General features: G+C 35.9%; 1 protein-coding gene across 1 annotated transcript; it reads right to left on the bottom strand.

Annotated features, from left to right (window-relative positions):
- Positions 1-865: 865 nt before the first annotated feature.
- Positions 866-6,298, bottom strand: LOC113292975 (protein ENHANCED DOWNY MILDEW 2-like). Its single transcript, XM_026541772.1, has 10 exons — positions 6,239-6,298; positions 4,682-5,185; positions 4,467-4,566; positions 4,271-4,315; positions 4,026-4,159; positions 3,315-3,414; positions 3,127-3,222; positions 2,258-2,499; positions 2,090-2,182; positions 866-1,610 (listed from the first exon to the last, which is right to left on the bottom strand). The coding sequence occupies exons 2-10, from the start codon at positions 5,092-5,094 to the stop codon at positions 1,481-1,483; spliced, it is 1,353 nt and encodes a 450-aa protein (XP_026397557.1). The 5' UTR covers positions 5,095-5,185; positions 6,239-6,298; the 3' UTR covers positions 866-1,480.
- Between the last annotated feature and the right edge of the window lie 11,971 nt (positions 6,299-18,269).

An 18,269-nucleotide genomic window follows, 5' to 3' on the forward strand; every position in this document is an offset into this window, starting at 1 on the left:
AGCAAAAGATTAGCTCAAGGTAATCATAACAACTAAAAATCGAAAACTGAAACCTATAAACTAGGGTTTCTCGATTCAGAAGAAAAACTAAAGCTTGGGACAATCACATAGCAACAAAGATTAAATTATGGAAGAAATTAGAAGTGGGTAATCGATGTAAACAAGGAAAACCATAATCACGGATATGCAGAGGAGGGATTAGAGAGAATCTGTTAAATTTTTTTTAATGAGTTGCGAATCGTTGTCGCCCGATTTGCAGAGCCTCGTTCTGATGACGGATCCTTTTTACTTGATCCTTTTGGAACTTTTTGTTGCTTAAATTTTTGTTCAGTAATATTTGCATTCTCAAGTAAGATACGAAAGATAAAAAAGAGTGCCATTACTTGAACAGTTCCACTGACATCTTGAATCAGTTCAAAATATCCAAGAAGCACAACCAGAATACTTGGTTATTTCAGATAAGAAAGTGAACTAACAGCAGGTTGCATGTATAAACTCTTAACCTTGCAACAGTAATTTGTGAAAACACATCTTTTTTTATTTTTGCCGGGAAAAAAAACATTTCAATTAGAAAAGCAGAGACTTAGAACTTGTTTGTTTACAGCTGACTCGGCGTCTGAATCTGAGTCAACCCCTGACTCGGACCGAGTCAGCAGTCAGACCGTTTGTTTTCCATTTTGAGTCAGATCTGACTCGACCTCTGACTCAGACATAACCCCTGACTCGGACTCATTTGAGTCAGGTAACAAAATACCTCTGACTCATGGGAGCAAACCACTGACTCACTTATTTCCGAGTCAGGCGAGTCAGATCTGACTCAAAACAAACATATCGACTCAGATTCAGATGAGTCAGGTGATTTCACTCAGATCCAGATGATTCAGATCCAGACGACTCGGATGAGTCAGGAGTAAACAAACATGGTGTTACAAACTTTAGGGATTCCTTCCTAACAAAAGGGGCCAAAAAAGGAGGACAGGAATCCCCATACAGACTGAGTTTTATGCTTCCTAGCATAAATAAAAAGAATAATTTAGTTTTAGAGTTCTTTTTTCCTATTAACTTGGACCAAAAGATAATTACAGAGCTTGGACATTTTAGCCATAGAAACATCAAGCAGATCCTGACATCTTCAACCAACAGACTCTGACTCCACCTACTTAGTTAACTGTATTTGTTAAAATACATCACTATAAATAGTTCGATCTCTTTCCTGCTTCCGCGTCTGGCGAAGGTTTTGAACAAATTGGTCTTGCAAGTACCTTTTGCTGCTTATAAGAAAGATCTATCACAGGCTTAAAACTGTCATTTGGAATCACTTTTGAGGCACTACAGGTGCTCAATCTTTTTGTAGAAACCAGTCGTTGGACGGAGAATCTTTTGGGTTTGTTTTCTACAAATTTACTTTGTTTCCAAGGAGCCATCATTTCAACTAAATTTCTTGGTCCCACAGATGTACTTTCCTGCAACTCTTCCGGAATCATTCTCTTCCTTTTAAGTACTCTTTGCTGCCTGATTGCATAGACTGCACTTTTGCCTTTACCTCAACATTAGGAAATACAATGTGGTTTCTTGATGGTGTCCCTTGATCTTTTTCAATCTTGTGGTTCCTATATGCAAAATTAATAATAAGTTAAGCACAGATGTTCTGAAAATTAACAATAAGGGATAAATTTAGCTATGTAGCCCCACATAAAGACCCAAGGGGTAAATTATTAATATTATTCCCCTCATTTCCAGAAAAACTCTTATTTCTTTGCCGAATAAGAAGTTTCCCACTAAAAACGTTCAGGGTTTTAAGCTTATAGTGCCAAAAAAGCCTTGAAGTGGCTTCATATTACATTGTGCAAAATGGCCCACTTTATCACCATCAATTCTAATCAACTTTAGTGGGGATATGAAGTTAGTATGAAAGAATTTATGGTAAAGAAGAACTATGTAGCTGTGAGACCATCTATAAAACTAATCAACCCTTCTATCGTTTACATGTGATCCCCACTGGCTAATGTAAATAGTTCCCATGGACTGGTGCAATAAATCATTCTCAAAATTAAGACATGCATCAGAAGGCTATAGAAGAATCACTTACTGGCAGAATAACAGTATACGATTTCTTGGCAACAGATTATCCCAAGCCCTCTGAACAAGGCCAAGTTTCTCCGCATAACCAAAAGCAATATCCCTGAAAAACATATCTGGTATTAGCTTTAGACACTGTAATTAAATATAATCCCATATAAGAGAGTTAGTGGATTACCTCGGCAAGCATTTACGGTGATATGCCTTTGGACAATGTCTGCATACTGCAAACTGCAATTCACGTACCAGACTATCTTCTGCTTGTTTACATTTATAGCATTTATGGGCAGGACATGTAAATGACCCCCCTGTAGCAATGATTTTTTGAAGATGTTTATTTTCCACTTCATTTGTTGGATAAAGAAAGTCTGCGGCACATTTTGGGTGATAAAAATGGCCACAGGAAGCACAGCTGAATACCTGTACGCAAAGAAAATGGTACATGGTAAAAATATAACACTAGTGGTGTGGTAAAATTAGGGAGTTTAAGTAAGAGGAATATGTAAGGTAAGCATATAAATATGAATACCAGTTATATTAGCCTTGTCTTATAGAGGTACAAGCAACATCAATGATAACTGATGTTGAAAAGTGATCACGATTAAGGTTGCCCACCAGATAAATTACTATGTTTACTGATGCCCCCCCAAGACATGTCCAACTATAAACCTACTATATGTTGGTTTCACTTTGTCACTCCATCTCTTTGGATCTTTCTTCTAGAATACTTGAAGTCCATAAGAAAACCTCAAAAAGGAGATAATGAACTATCTTAACAGGAATACTGGACTCCTCGGCACATTAAAACACTCACCAACAAGAGAGGAATCAGCGATCCACAGAGATTAACAAACTAATTGTAGTTCTACCTGACCAGCAGGATTTTCTACAACTCAATTTTCACTTAATTATATAATATTTATTGGAGTATTGTGAACTTTCATTGGCTAAAAATTCTACCAAAATTAGCTACTATCACTGGCATTGACTACTCAAAAGAAATACTACCAGAAAAGTAAAAGATCGAGACACTATTAATCTAAATACCTCTCGAGCAGAAGAACAATCAGAGGAACCCAACTTTCCACACACAAAACACTGGTGCTGCCAATATTTACAGTTCAGGCAAATGAATTTTTGGGCCTGCACAATACCATAATAGAACTTAAAGCTGAAACCACAAAAACTGGAGAATTAATAATCTGAAAAAAAAAAAGATACGAAAAGGTGCATACATCTATTTCAGCCTTAGAAAGACCCAAGGATTCACAATTTGCATCAGCACCAGCATCTGCTACAGTTGCATCAAAGCATCTTTTGCACTCCCCATCACAACTGCATCAAGACTAAAAAATAAACATATGAGATATCATAGAGATAACCATAAACCGCAGAAATGCTAGGAAACGATTAATATCCCTATACTATCATAAGATGCAACTCCCAACGATCACAACTCTGACAATAATCACAGCATGTTTCGTTTTAAGGATTTCCTGCAAGAGGCAAGTCTTTTAGATGAGACAATGAGAGAGTCCCAACCATTGGAGGTCTTGAAATGACGACAAGGTTGAAGGTCGAAATTTAGATAGAAGTTTAAGTGCTCTCGGTTAATATTATATCTTGAGATGAGAAAAGGTTTTGGAAATATTGGATTGAAATGATATTAAGGCAAGAAATTAGAACTTGATTTTAAATGAAGACCCAATTCACACAAATGACAGAAATTGCTGTACCAATCCCCATGTATCAGCGATTCGGTTTTTATCATGCAACTCGGCTTAAAAGATATAGAGCAAACAAACTCTCTGCGCTAAAGAAATAAACCTTGAAATTCAGGAGTGCAAAAATAGATTTCATATGCTTTCTCATAAAATTAAAAACAAATTATGAAAAAAAGAAGAAAAACAGCAGTACAATCCCCATGTGCAAGCATAGAAGAATACCATAAAATGTTACCACCATTATCACAAATGGCACAAACAGTGTCATCTGTATTTGTCTTCTCTTCATTTAATTCTTCACGATCATCTCTAACATTAAGTTTTGCTTTCTTCGTAACTAAACCAGCACCTTTATTCTGTAAAACAAACTCCTTATGAGATGGGACGAAATTCAAAACAGAAAGTATATGAATTGAACAATGAGAAAGATTGGACAAGAGAAACTGATGGAATAACTGAAGACTGACCTTAGCAAATGCTTTCCTGGGACTCTCCAGAAATGCGAGAAGAAACTATATTTTTGTCCACAAAGACAAATGTCAGGTAAAACCAGAACCATAAAAAATACATTCTAATTACTGATGGCCACCATATTACGCCTTCACACAATCATATTTCCCACTATAATTATCATATTAACAGGGGAAAAAGAGGATCACAAACCTTAGAAGTTTTTAGGGTATTATCATGTTCAACTGCAGATTTAATGACGGTTAAATGACCCCTTAAATCATTCTTAGGAGATAGTGTGCCCCTGTTGAAACTGCACAAACCACAAACAGCCATAAGACGTGCATACAAATGCTATACAACACTCTAAACTACAATTACAAACAAAAATTAGTAGAGAATCAACAAAACAAGATGAACGTACAAACCTGGGAGAGACGTTCGACAACAAGGAAGTTCCTGGAGCACGAGGATTCCTTTTCAAATATTGCAGGCAGCATAAAGTCAACCTAATTGTTCTATTAATCTCCTCATAACTTTTTCTAGGTTCATCCAAGACTATCCATTTATTCTCCTTGGAGAGCACTTCCACCTTAACTTGATCGAATGATGAAAGATCAAATTTCCATGCTTTAACCTGCTTATATACCTTCTGGTGACCACTATAAGTAAACCCTTGCAAGAATATTTTCCTGTCCACATCAACTACCTTTGGCTCCTCACACCAAAGGATAGGCAATACCGAATAACATACCGACTCCCCCTTGTCCCCAACAAAATAATAAGATGTGACAGAGTATATCACATCCTCACATTCGTCATCCCAATGTCTAATGCTCATTATTAGCGAAAATTAAGACACTGAAAGACATAAACAGTCAATGATTGTTTATCTGACTTCTTCCTTCCGAATTGTTGGCTTATTTTACAGTCTGTAAAACATAAAAATAACTTTTAAATACTGTAACGATAAAAATCTAGTATCACTTTTGAAAAAACTACTGCGCAATCTGAATTTCACGTGTTTCTGTCTATGAATTTAACATATGTAGTTTCACCCAAATGACCACATTCCTAAGGGACGTGGTAGACACTGAAAATAATCAATAGGACTGTTAAACAAATAAAAACATTAACTATATAACAGAAACATGCAAAAATCTTAAACTTGTAATGAGGACATGTCCTAAGTTGACAGCACTTTACTTAGTAAACCCGGGAAAAACGATCAACCTTCCTGTGACCCTTGGAAGAGACTCATACATGGAAGTTATATATCAGAATACTTTTGGGGTGAATAAGAGTATCCGCCTATTAGTAAATCAGTTAGTTACTACCGTGTGAAATGCTAATACTGCCGAGCACGATATCATTTCTAAAGTCTATGACTCATTCTATCTTCTTACACCCAAAACATCATCTTTGCATCTGCATCAGCCATATTTCAATCCTAGTTACATCTAAATGAGCACACTACTTATAGGGTCTGATAATCATGGACTCATGGCACTAAATTGAGTGTTAAAAAACAAATAACTTTTTTTTTTTAAATAAAACACCAAAACCCAATGCAGAAAAATTTGAATCCTACAAATTGAAGCATGATAGCAAAATAAGGAAACTGGCGCCTGCATTTCCAATGGCAATAACTTATGGCGGTTATCATTCACCTAGAGCACCTTTCAATACCAACCCAGCATTACCTAACATGTATCATCTCCCTAGGTTCTGATATTCCTCCTTGAAAAAAGAAACTAATGTTGCAATTACATTTCACTAAGATTTAGCCATGAAAATGTGTATATCGTCAAGATAAGTAAGTGACTTGATCACTAAAAGTACACAACACGAGGATGAAGAAATGCAACTGATAAAATGCAAATAAATCAAATCAAATCCTAAAATCATGAAACTATGAAGTCCTAGTGCTAAAAACCACTGAATGTAAAAAAGAACAAAGATTTTGGGAAACAAATAAAACTTACTCTTTCAATGCTGCTGTGTAGTGTATTGAAAACCCTAGTTTAAGCGAAGATATATATATACCTCAAAATTATGCACTCACCCTTTTTCTTCTCTGTGATTTTCGGAAGTGGAAGACGTGGGAGTAGTGGAAAATGAAAACGGAAACTGGAAGACAAACAGAAGAAATCATGTTCCAGAATTTCAGGCGAAATGGGAGTAATGTATTTACGGGAATCAACCGTTATTTGGTGTCTTAGCGGGAATAAATATAGATAGTATTGTAACACGTGTTACAAACACGTGTCTTTGTTTGCACAGTCTAGTAAATTTATTCTAGCCCGGTCTTTGTTGGCACAGTCTAGTAAATTTATTCCAGCCCGGCTATAAATGTGCGGAAATGATATTCAGCTCTCCACTTAGAGCTCTATTCACCACTCAATGCTAGGTGTCACAAGAGTAGTGTTTCAGGGATATTCAGCCAGGACCCACTATTAAGTAAAAGGATTCACCATTTGAAAGATGTAGGGCTTAGATGTTGTTGAGCCGTGAGTAGAGTGGTGTTTTAGAGCTGTGAATAGCACCACTGATAAATGTGTAATCTTTTTATTTATTTTTTTAATGAAAAAAAATTATATTAAATCTACAAATTATACAACATGAGGTTTTCACCCTTTACAAGACGTTTAATTAGTTTACATTTCAGAAGATTATATGTTGAGGATCATTAGTTAGAAAAAAGATTTTCTTTGTACGGCTCCACTTGGCTAGTTTGTCCGCCTCATTATTGAAGTCCCTGTTGACGTACTTAATATCTACAAAACTAATTCGATTCAAACGAGAATGTACATCCTTGAGATATTGTCCTTAGAAAAACAATACAATAACGGAAGTGTTTGATTATTTATTTTTAATTTTTTGTGAAAGAAATATCTTGATTTCATTTAAATAACAAGAATAATAGATACATTCCGTTCAAGTACATCAACGATGAAAATAATAATAAAATATATATATCTAATATCGTATCTCGTATCTCGTTTTATAGATGAAACAAATATTTGAAACACGGCATATGAAATTATATTCCATCATTTGAAATCTTCCTCTTCATTAAGATTAACATGTCTCAGAGGCGAGTCATTTGCACGGCTCTTCGTTATCACGATCACCTCTAGTAGCAATTGATCTTCACATAACTGTAGAATTTCGACGATTTCTGGTAAATCGTCATTGATGATATTATTGATATGAATGATCCATTCGATAGAAACGCTATAACGGCTATCAGAAACATCTAATTGGATAATGGAAGCCATTAGCGATGAAATCAATTGAATGTAAGCTAAAAAAAGATTAGTTTCAATTTTTTTGGTAGGGATTTTGTGAGATCATAATGACGTAACCTATTTGCATTTGATATTGTTTTCAATCCATTTTTTTAATCTTAGTTTAAGCAAGGGTGTGTCCGGTTTTATCCTACTTATTTTTAAATAGGTTGTTTTCGTCTTTGTTTAAACGGAGATGTAACCAGTTTCATCTTAGTTTTTCGTTGAATAACCTTTTTACTTAGTTCGGATTAGGATGCATCCAGTTTTGTCCTATCTATTTTTTAAATATATTTTTTTTTCTGTATCTCAGTTTAAGGTAAGATGCAATTAGTTTCATCCTAATTATTTTTTAAATAAATATTTTTTTTGTTTAAGTCAATATGCTTCAGGTTTCATCCTGACTATTTTTTTAATAATATTTTTTATCTTAATTAAAGTCAGGATACAACCATATTCATCCTAGTTATTTTCGAATAATTTTTCTTATCTTATTTTAAGTCATGATGCATCCAGTTTCATCCTGGCTACTTTTTGAATGAATATTTTGTTTTTTAGTTTGAGCCAGAAGGCAACCGGTATCATCCTAGCTATTTTTTTCGGAAAAAACTTTTGAATTTACTATTGGATCTTGTATTATAAATCATCCAAAACCTATTCAAAAACATAAATTTTTATAAAGTTTGATATATACTTTTGAAGTTATGAATTTATTTATGTTTTTTTAATGTCCTTTTCACATATGTCTAATGTTTACTCGTCCATTAGACCCGTATATTCAAATACCTTTTTTCTAAAATGACGAGCTACCGATCTAATCTCACATCCGAATGTTTTATGGATGCTTGGGAAATTGACCCATTTTCTCAATCGTCTTCCTGTAGGTGCAAATTTGACTCGCATTTCAAATACTTTTTTTTATAGAATGACGAGCTACTGATCTAATCTCAGTATCTCACATGCAAATGTAAGAATCAATTTTTGTTATGGTAAAAATCGTCCAGTGCACGTTTGATAACCGATACCCAACTTTAAGAAGTGTACCAAATCTGTACGAGATTCCATGGCATCTGCTTTGAAAAATTAGGGTTTTTATGTGCCATTTTAGCAACATCAAGCGCCAACTTATGGCAACGCCCAAATATCATGATAAAGTTCATCAAAAGAAAGAACATAATCAACATATAGTTTAAGTCTGCAGTATTTTGGTGCATATATTACCATTCATTCCAGTGTGGTTGAATTCTCTTTAACACCGGTGACAACCTAAATAGGAAGATTACATATTCCAGACATTCCAATAGAAAGACAAATTCTAGTCATTTATGCGGCTATCAATGGATGATGGAAAACCAACTAGCTCGGATGCGATGATACTAGCGACCTGAGTTCAAAACTCGTCACCATCGGTGTGGTGGGATTTTTCTCTTTCTTATCCTAACTAACTGGGCTTGTAAGTAGTAGACTTCTTTGAGGTTTAAACTTTAGTATAACCTCCAGGATTTAACCTAATTTTTAAAACATAATTGCCACTTTCAAAAGTAAATGTTATTATGTTTTCAATAGAAATAGCTATTATACCATAACATAACTGTATTAGGAAAGAAGTCGGTCGAGTTATAGCTACAGATTGGACTTTGATGGGGCGTGAAGGCTGGAGTTTGATGTTGTTTTCAATAAAAATAACCATTTAATTTATACGTATTTGGACTTTGATCCTGCGTAATAATACTGTTAGAGCACTGCTCGGTCGAACTCGCATGCGTTGCAATCTCAAGCATGTTTGTCAATGTTAGTGATCAAAACTATAAGTCTTGATTTCTAGTCTACTATAGCTAAGTCTCGGACTAGGATAGAAGGTGTAGTTGAGCTCAAGAACTCCATGGCAATCATCATACAAGACGAAGAACTACTCAAGGAACTGGTGGAACTTCATCGACTAAAAGGTATGTGGAGACTTAAACTTATCTATCACTCAAAAGTATATCTACTTTATCTCCTATTTCTAGACAAAATTCGTTTTGCTATATAGACTTTGATTATACACATTTGCTATTTCGAGCCGAGTTTATCTCGCCTATCTATTTCTCGAAATACGTGTTGGTAAGCTTTCGCTTTGGCCAAGTTCATCTTTACCTAGTGACGAAAGTCATGTTATGTTTCAATCACTTTGAAAATTGCTTTGACGAAAAATGGTTTGTGAATAACAACTATATAACGTCCTCTAAGAATGTTTCAATGATTGAAATGAGAGTTTAGATTATATAACCAATGTTGGATATAAGCATTGTGTGGCAACACATATATGTATAAGTCCTTATTCCTTGAACCAAAGTATGCGTACTTTGTTGATCAGAAAAACCGGAACAAGAGCTGTGAACTCAGTCCGCGAACCCAGTCCGTGAACTGGCGGGGGTTCTCATCCCGAGAAAATCTGCTGGAGTTTGTGAACTCCTTCCGGGAACTTAAGTCCGCGTACTTGAGTTGGTTATATCTAAATACGATTATTTTGTGAACTTATATTTTTATTAACTAAGGAATGCAATTTGCAAACCGTGGCTGTAAAGTTCATGAATCAATTCGAGTGAGTCAAATCGTTTTTGCTTCAATTGTGTCTTGTATACTTCTATAAGATTTATACAATTGAACAACTCTCTAACTAGTTCATTTGAGTCACTTGAGCTAGTTATGGTGAATAAGAATATGGTTGATATGAAAGTGCTCATATGGCTAACCATTTGGTTAACTATTGTTGAACCAACAAATGTACATGTTTAGGTACGGTTACACAGACCTAAAATCGTGCATTTCATTTGTGTGTAACAAGCTAAGTTTTCGATCCAACGGTTGAAAGATATTAGCTTGAATCTAATCAGGTTTTCATCTAACGGTGAATATTGAATGCTTTGTTACTAAGCTAACATTGATTGCAAACCCTGATTTGAAAGACTATATAAGGGAGAACTTTAGCAACTGGGAAACCTAATCCCCACACCTCATGTGTGATACTAGTTGTATAAGCTAGAGTCGATTCTCCTTTAACCTTAGGTTTATTATCGAGACCCTGTAGGTTAACGACTTGAAGACTTCATTGGGATAGTGAAGCCAGACCGATACTACTTCTTGTAGTTGTGTGATCTGATCTTGCTGATTTTATCGTGTTGAGTACAATCGTAACGATTGGCTTGAGATTAATATCTCCGATAGGCAAGATATAAAAGTAGTCACAAACATCTTCGTCTCATCGTTTGTGATTCCACAATATCTTCTTTCGCCCCGTCGATTAAGATTATTGTGAGGTGATTGATAATACTAGGCTGTTCTTCGGGAATATAAGTCTGGTTTATCAATTGGTTCATGTTCACCTTGATTTATCAAAAAAATGAATAAAACTTGTAGGCATTTCTGTGCGAGACATATTTATCTATTATCGTATACTTTTCTGTGTGATACAGATTTTCAAAGCTATTTTAAAGATTGAAACGTCATCATGACTTTCGTCACGGGTAAAGATGAAGATGGTTAAAGCAAAAGCTTACCAACACGTATTTCGAGAAAAAGATAGGCGAGTAAACTCGGCTCGAAATAACAAGTGTGTATGTATGAAAACTATCATACTTATACGACTGTTGTCTTAAGAGTAGGAGATAGAGTAGATAGACTTTTGAGTGACAAGATGAGTTCAAGTATCCATGAAGTTCCACCGGTTCCTTGAGTAGTTCTTTGTCTTTGCAGGATAATCGCCATGGAGTCTGGAGCTCAACTATTCCTAACTATCCTAGACCGAGACTTAGTCATAAGTATACTAGAAACCAAGACATATAGTTTTGATCACTAATATTGACAAACATGCTTGATATAGCAACGCATGCGAGTTCGACCGAGCAACGCTCTAACAATCTCCCCCTTTGTCAATTTTAGTGACAAAACTATCAATACATATGGATTACAAAATAAATAATACTTTGTAGCTTGTCGTCCACATGCTTGATCTCCTTGGCGCTTCAACGTTACTCGAAAACCTCGTCTTTTCCAAGTACTCCCATGATTCCAAAGGTTGTAAGTTCAACATCATAGTTGTTGAAGTTCCGTAGCCATAACAATGAGAAAACAAAGGCTCTCGATCATTGTTATACAGTGTCATAGTATTATTACACATCATCAAAGTTCTCATATCACAACTTCGACAACAATACTATGGTGATATGTATCACTCCCCCTTAGTCAATACTTCGTCTCAACATGAAAACCACTCCCCCTTACATAATGACCCATAAAGCAAGTAAATCATATGTATTTGTAGTGTGAACTACACATTAATTCTCCCCCTTTTTGTCAATAAAATTGGCAAAGGTACGAAAACGGGATCCTAATGAAAATTATCATGGAGACACTTCAAGCCCAAAGAAAAGTACACACCAACTTGTTTAGATGCAATCATAAAGCCGAAGCTCAATGCATTCATCACGGAGTTTATAAAGATACAAGATAACTCCTCAAATATTCCACAACCGCACTCCCCACAAAGATATGGAAATTAAGCGCAAGTTCAAAAGAACACTCCCCCATTTGATGTCATTCCCAAGAGAACAACAAGAGCGACCTTACTTTTACAAGAAAAGAAGGTGTTAGAGCATTGCTCGGTCGAACTCGCATGCGTTGCTATCTCAAGCATGTTTGTCAATGTTAGTGATCAAAACTATAATTCTTGATTTCTAGCCTACATATCTAAAGGTCTCGGACTAGGATAAAAAGTGTAGTTAAGCTCAAGAACTCCATGGCAATCATCATACAAGACGAAGGACTACTCAAGGAACTGGTGGATCTTCATCGACTAAAAGGTATGTGGAGACTTGAACTTATCTATCACTCAAAAGTATATCTATTCTATCTCCTACTCTTGAGACAAAAGTCGTTTTGATATATAGACTTTCATTATGTACATTTGTTATTTCGAGCCGAGTTTATCTCGCCTATCTATTTCTCGAAATATGTGTTGGTAGCTTTCGCTTTAGCCGAATTCATCTTTACCTAGTGAAGAAAGTCATGTTATGTTTCAATCACTTTGAAAATTGTTCTGACGAAAAATGGTATGTGAATAACGGCTATATCCGTCATCTGAGAATGTTTCAATGATTGAAATGAGAGTTTAGATTACATAACCATTGGTAGGACATAAGCATTGTTGTGGAAACACATATATGTATAAGTCCTTATTCCTTGAACCAAAGTTTGCGAACTTTCTTGATCAAGAGGAATGGAAGTGGCGTGAGCCAAGTCCGCGAACTAAGTCTGCGAACTGGCGGAAGTTCTCGACCCGAGAATTTCTGCTGGAGTTTGTGAACTCCTTCCATGAGCTTAAGTCCGCGAACCCAGTCCGCAAACTTCAGCAGGTTATATCTAAAACCGGTTGTTCTTGAACTCATGTTTATTTAAACTAAGGAATGTTTTTGCAGACCGTGGCTATAAAGTTCATGAACCGATTCGAGTAAATCAAACCGTTTTTGCTTCGATTGTGTCTTGTTTAGTTACATAAGATCTAAGCAATTGAACAACTCTCTAACTAGTTCATTTGAGTCATTTGAACTAGTTATGATGAAGAAAAATATGTATGATATGAAAGTAATCATATGGCTAACCATTTGGTTAACTATTATTGAACCAACAAATGCTAATGTTTGGGAACGGTTCGTAAACCAAAAATTGAACATTTCATTTGTGTGTAACAAGCTAAGTTTTCGATCCAACGGTTGATAAATATTAGCTTGAATCTAATCAGGTTTTCATCTAATGGTGAATATTGAATGCTTTGTTACCAAGCTAACATTGATTGCAAACCCTGATTTGAAAACTATATAAGGGAAAACTCTTGCAACTGGGAAACCTAATCCCCGCACCTTACGTGTGATACTAGTTGCATAGCTAGAGTCGATTCTTCTTTAACCTTTGGTTTCTTCTTCTAAACCAGGTTAACGACTTAAAGACTTCACTGGGATTGTGAAGCCAGACCGATACTACTTTTCTTGTAGTTGTGTGATCCGATCTTGCATCTTCTACCGTTACGAGTACGATTGTAATAATTGGCTCGAGATTTATATCTCCGATAGGCAAGATAGAAAAGTAATCACAAACACTTCGTCTCATCGTTTGTGATTCCACAATATATTTTTTCGTTGCGTCAATTAAGATTATTGTGAGGTGATCAATAATATTAGGCTGTTCTTCGGGAATATAAGACCGGTTTATTGATTGGTTCCTGTTCACCTTGATTTATCAAAAGACGGAACAAAACTCGTAGGTATATTCGTGGGAGACAGATTTATCTATTACCGTAGACTTTTCTGTGTGATACAGATTTGTTTATTAAAATCTTCGACTTTGGGTCGTAGCAACTCTTAGTTGTGGGTGAGATCAGCTAAGGGAATCAAGTACGTAGCATCCTGTTGGGATTACAGGCGTAGGAGCATAACTGTACCTTGGATCAGTGTGAGATTGATTGGGGTTCAACTACAGTCCAGATCGAAGTTAATTTGGAGTAGGCTAGTGTCTGTAGCGGATTAATACAATGTGTGTTCAATATGGACTAGGTCCCGGGGTTTTTCTGCATTTGCGGTTTCCTCGTTAACAAAATTCTGGTGTCTGTGTTATTTCTTTTCCACATTATATTTTGTTATATAATTGAAATATCACAGGTTGTGCGTTGTTCAATCAATTAGAATATCCGACCTTTTGGTTGTTGATTTAAATTGATTGACACTTGGATATTGGTCTTTGGTACCATCCAAGTTATCTCTCTAGTATTTGGTAAAGACTCGCAGATTTCTATTTGCTTGAGTATATATCAAATCGAAAAATTGAGATATAAAATCTTTGATATACTTTTTATCTAGATTGAGTCTGACTGTCTAGTTGATTCTATAGAAAGTATATTGGAGTTTTTCCATATAGATTGCTAAGCGAAATATTAGGCGTGGTTGTTGGACCCCCACTTTTTTCAATTGGTATCAGAGCAGGCAAACACGTTCAAGACCTTACAAGTCGGTGTTTGTAGCGATCTGACTCTATGGACGGCAATGCTATCTCAATAAATGCACCACCAGATCCAGGGATTCCAGAATTCTCTTCCATGACTGATTTAATTAAATCCGTAGAAGAAATTCTATCTAAACCTCCACCAGGTTCAAAATCTCTTGAAGACCTTTCAGGAATTGAAAAGAAACTTGAAAACCTATCTTCTGATGTTGATTTTGTTGAATCCAGGATGTCTTCTTTTACCAAAAGAGTTTTCATGTGCAATACGAAAAACTATCCACATAAAAGATGGAAAAAGAGAAATCAGAATTTCAAAAATTCCTTGGTTCTGACAATGCTCTTTGATAGTCCTATAAAATTTATGTTCTGCAATGATCTCAATATTTCGAGATATAAGAGCTATTGGAAAGAGACTCTCTCATGGTGTCATGCTATGCAAAATTGATTTTTCTATCTACAAAAATTACTTAATTACAAATGAACGTTGAGCTATTGCTCCTTATTTGTAACAAACGAGTCCTTGTCTTGCACACGAGCGGTTCACATACGCTGAACCAGAACCGTCTCACGTATGAATCCAGTTGTTGAACATGTCAAATGGTTCACTCAACACTTAAAAGATAAAAAGGATCTCTTTGGTTCTTTCAACCCTCTTCTTCTTCTCTCCAGTTCGCACACGCAAGAAGAAACTGATTAGTCCTCATACCCTCATCATCTTGATTCTCAACCAAATCAATGTTGGTTTGTTCCCTTGGTTCCAGAATTAGCTCAAACATTGGGTCAAGAACCATTCGTGTATTTGAAGTACAAGTGCTAGTCTTCCATTAATCAGTTCGTGTACCAACTAAGTTATTCTTACTCTCTGTTGCATTTTTGTCCAAAAATGGCTCCTAGGAGAAAGTTATGCCATGGTGAAGGTTCAAGTTCTCAACCGAATCAAAACATAGATAGTGATGATGAGTTTGAAGATGATGAAATTGGTTTAGACGTTTTACAACCTTATTATGACCCTGCTCTTCAAATTAGTTTCACTAGTCTTCTTGCTGGGAATAAATATGTCAAGTTCCTTAAAGGGAAGTTTGTTATAGAGAGGGTTTATGATGGTACTATTAACAAACCTGAGTTTCATCAGTTTATGAACCAACATGAGTGGGGTTATGTTCATGATGGTCTTGGGTCTTCATATCCTGAAATGACCTGCCAGTTTTATGCTAACATGCATGCTGCTAACAAAGACAGTTGTTGCTTCAAGACAATGGTTGGAGGGATAACATTTGAGGTAAATCGTGAAGTGATTGCATATTTGTTGAACTTATCACTTGATCGCTCATTTGCAATTCCTCAACCTGAGAATCTCAGACCAACTCAGGCTCAGCTATCTGAATTGCTTCTAAATAGAAGTGAATCATGGTCAGGAGGAAAGTTGTCTGTTGACAACATTCGCTTTCATCTGAAGGTTTTCAGCAAATTGGTTGTTGCAAATCTGAATTCCAAGTACACTTGATAAGAATCCGTGGAGTAGAACCTTAGCTGAGATGGTTTGCTATCTTATCTCAAGTGAAGAGATTGATTTCTGCGGTCTGATTATTCGTCATATGATTCATATGGTTTCACAGAAAAAGAATCTTGGGTTCCCATGTCTTGTCAGTAGAATCTGCAGCCAATTTAGGGTTAAACCAATTTGCACCTGCACTGGTTATGCTTCTCCTCTATCTCAGACTGACATAAACAAGATGAAGAAGCCAGCCTCCTCTGAAGACAATCTTCTTAATGAAAGAATTGAGTTCTTTCAAGAACAACTAAGCTACGTGTTCGGAGTTCATCCTGAATTAACTGAACATGTGTGTAAGATTGCTGAGAAATATAATCACAATCAAGCTTAGTTCTTTAGTTATCTGTTAAACTTCTTATGTTAAACTTCTGCTGTTATGCTTATAATAACTCTTATGTTTATCCTTGAATATCTTTCAATTAAAATTGCTACATATGATAGATCCATGAGAAGTACAGATAAATCTTGTCAAAAGTTAAGTTTGTTAGAGCATTGCTCGGTCGAACTCGCATGCGTTGCTATCTCAAGCATGTTTGTCAATATTAGTGATCAAAACTATATGTCTTGATTTCTAGTATACTTATGACTAAGTCTCGGTCTAGGATAGTTAGGAATAGTTGAGCTCCAGACTCCATGGCGATTATCTTGCAAAGACAAAGAACTACTCAAGGAACCAGTGGAACTTCATACGACCAAAAGGTATGTGGAGACTTGAAATCATCTTGTCACTCAAAAGTTTATCTACTCTATCTCCTACTCTTGAGACAAAAGTCGTATAAGTATGATAGTTTTCATACATACACATTTGCTATTTCGAGCCGAGTTTACTCGCCTATCCTTTTCTCGAAATACGTGTTGGTAAGCTTTTTCTTTAACCATCTTCATCTTTACCCATGACGAAAGTCATGATGACGTTTCAATCTTGAAAATAGCTTTGATGATGATAGTCGATTCTTTATGTCTAACGACTGTTATAACAAGAATGTTTCAACGATTGAAATGTAGAGTTGAGAATATGTAACCACCTATGGATGTAAGCATATAGTGTATTCGCACATTAATGTAAAAATCCATGTGCCGGAAACCAAGTGCGTGCATATGTGTGCATGCGGTATTGGTGAAGGAGACAGGTTGGGTACGCGTACTAGCGGAAATTCACGTCCGTGAAATTCTGCTGAGTTTGAAGTTTATGAACTCAAAAACCAGTCACCTTAGGTACGCGTACTGGCGGAACTTTTTCACCTGAAAAAGTCTACTGAGTTTGGAAACTAAAACCAACTGAAAATCAGGTAGCTAAGGTACGCATACCCGTACGCGTACCCGTACGCGTACCCAAGGTAGTTATTTCTCAAATCGGTAGTTTCATGGACTTAAAACAATAAATTATAAGGAATGCAATCTTTGCAAACCGTGGGTATATTGTTCATGAATTGATTCAAATGAATCAAACCGATTTTGTTTCAATTATGTCTATGTATAAAGACCTAAGCAATTGAACAACTCTTGAACTAGTTCTTATGAGTCATTTGAACTAGTTATGAGAAAGATGAATACGGTTAATATGAAAGCACTCATATGGCTAACCATTGGTCAACCATTTGTGAGCCAACCAATGTACACGTTTAGGTACGGTTACTCAAACCTAAATGAATACATTTCATTTGTGTGTGACAAGCTAAGTTTCGATCTAACGGTTGAAAGATATTAGCTTGGATAAATTAGGTTTTTCATCTAACGGTGATTACTGAATGCTTTGTTACCAAGGTAACTTAGATTGCAAACCCTGATTTGAAAACAATATAAGGAGACGTCTAGCAACTGTGAAAAACTAATCCCCACACCTTCTGTGTGATACTAGTTGGTTTGCTAGAGTCGATTCTCCTTTAATCGTAGGTTTCTTCTCGATACCCTGTCGATTAACGACTGAAAGACTTCATTGGGATTGTGAAGCCAGATGAAACTACTTCTCTTATAGTTGAGCGATCTGATCTTGCCATTTTCTATCATACGAGTTCAATTGAACAATTAACTTGAGATTATATCTCTGATAGGGCAAGATAAAAAGAAATCACAAACATCTTCGTCTCATCGTTTGTGATTCCGCAATATCTAGTTTCGCTACCATACGATTTAGATTATTGT

Source organism: Papaver somniferum, chromosome 7, assembly GCF_003573695.1.
Source record: "Papaver somniferum cultivar HN1 chromosome 7, ASM357369v1, whole genome shotgun sequence".
Classification (NCBI taxonomy): domain Eukaryota; kingdom Viridiplantae; phylum Streptophyta; class Magnoliopsida; order Ranunculales; family Papaveraceae; genus Papaver; species Papaver somniferum.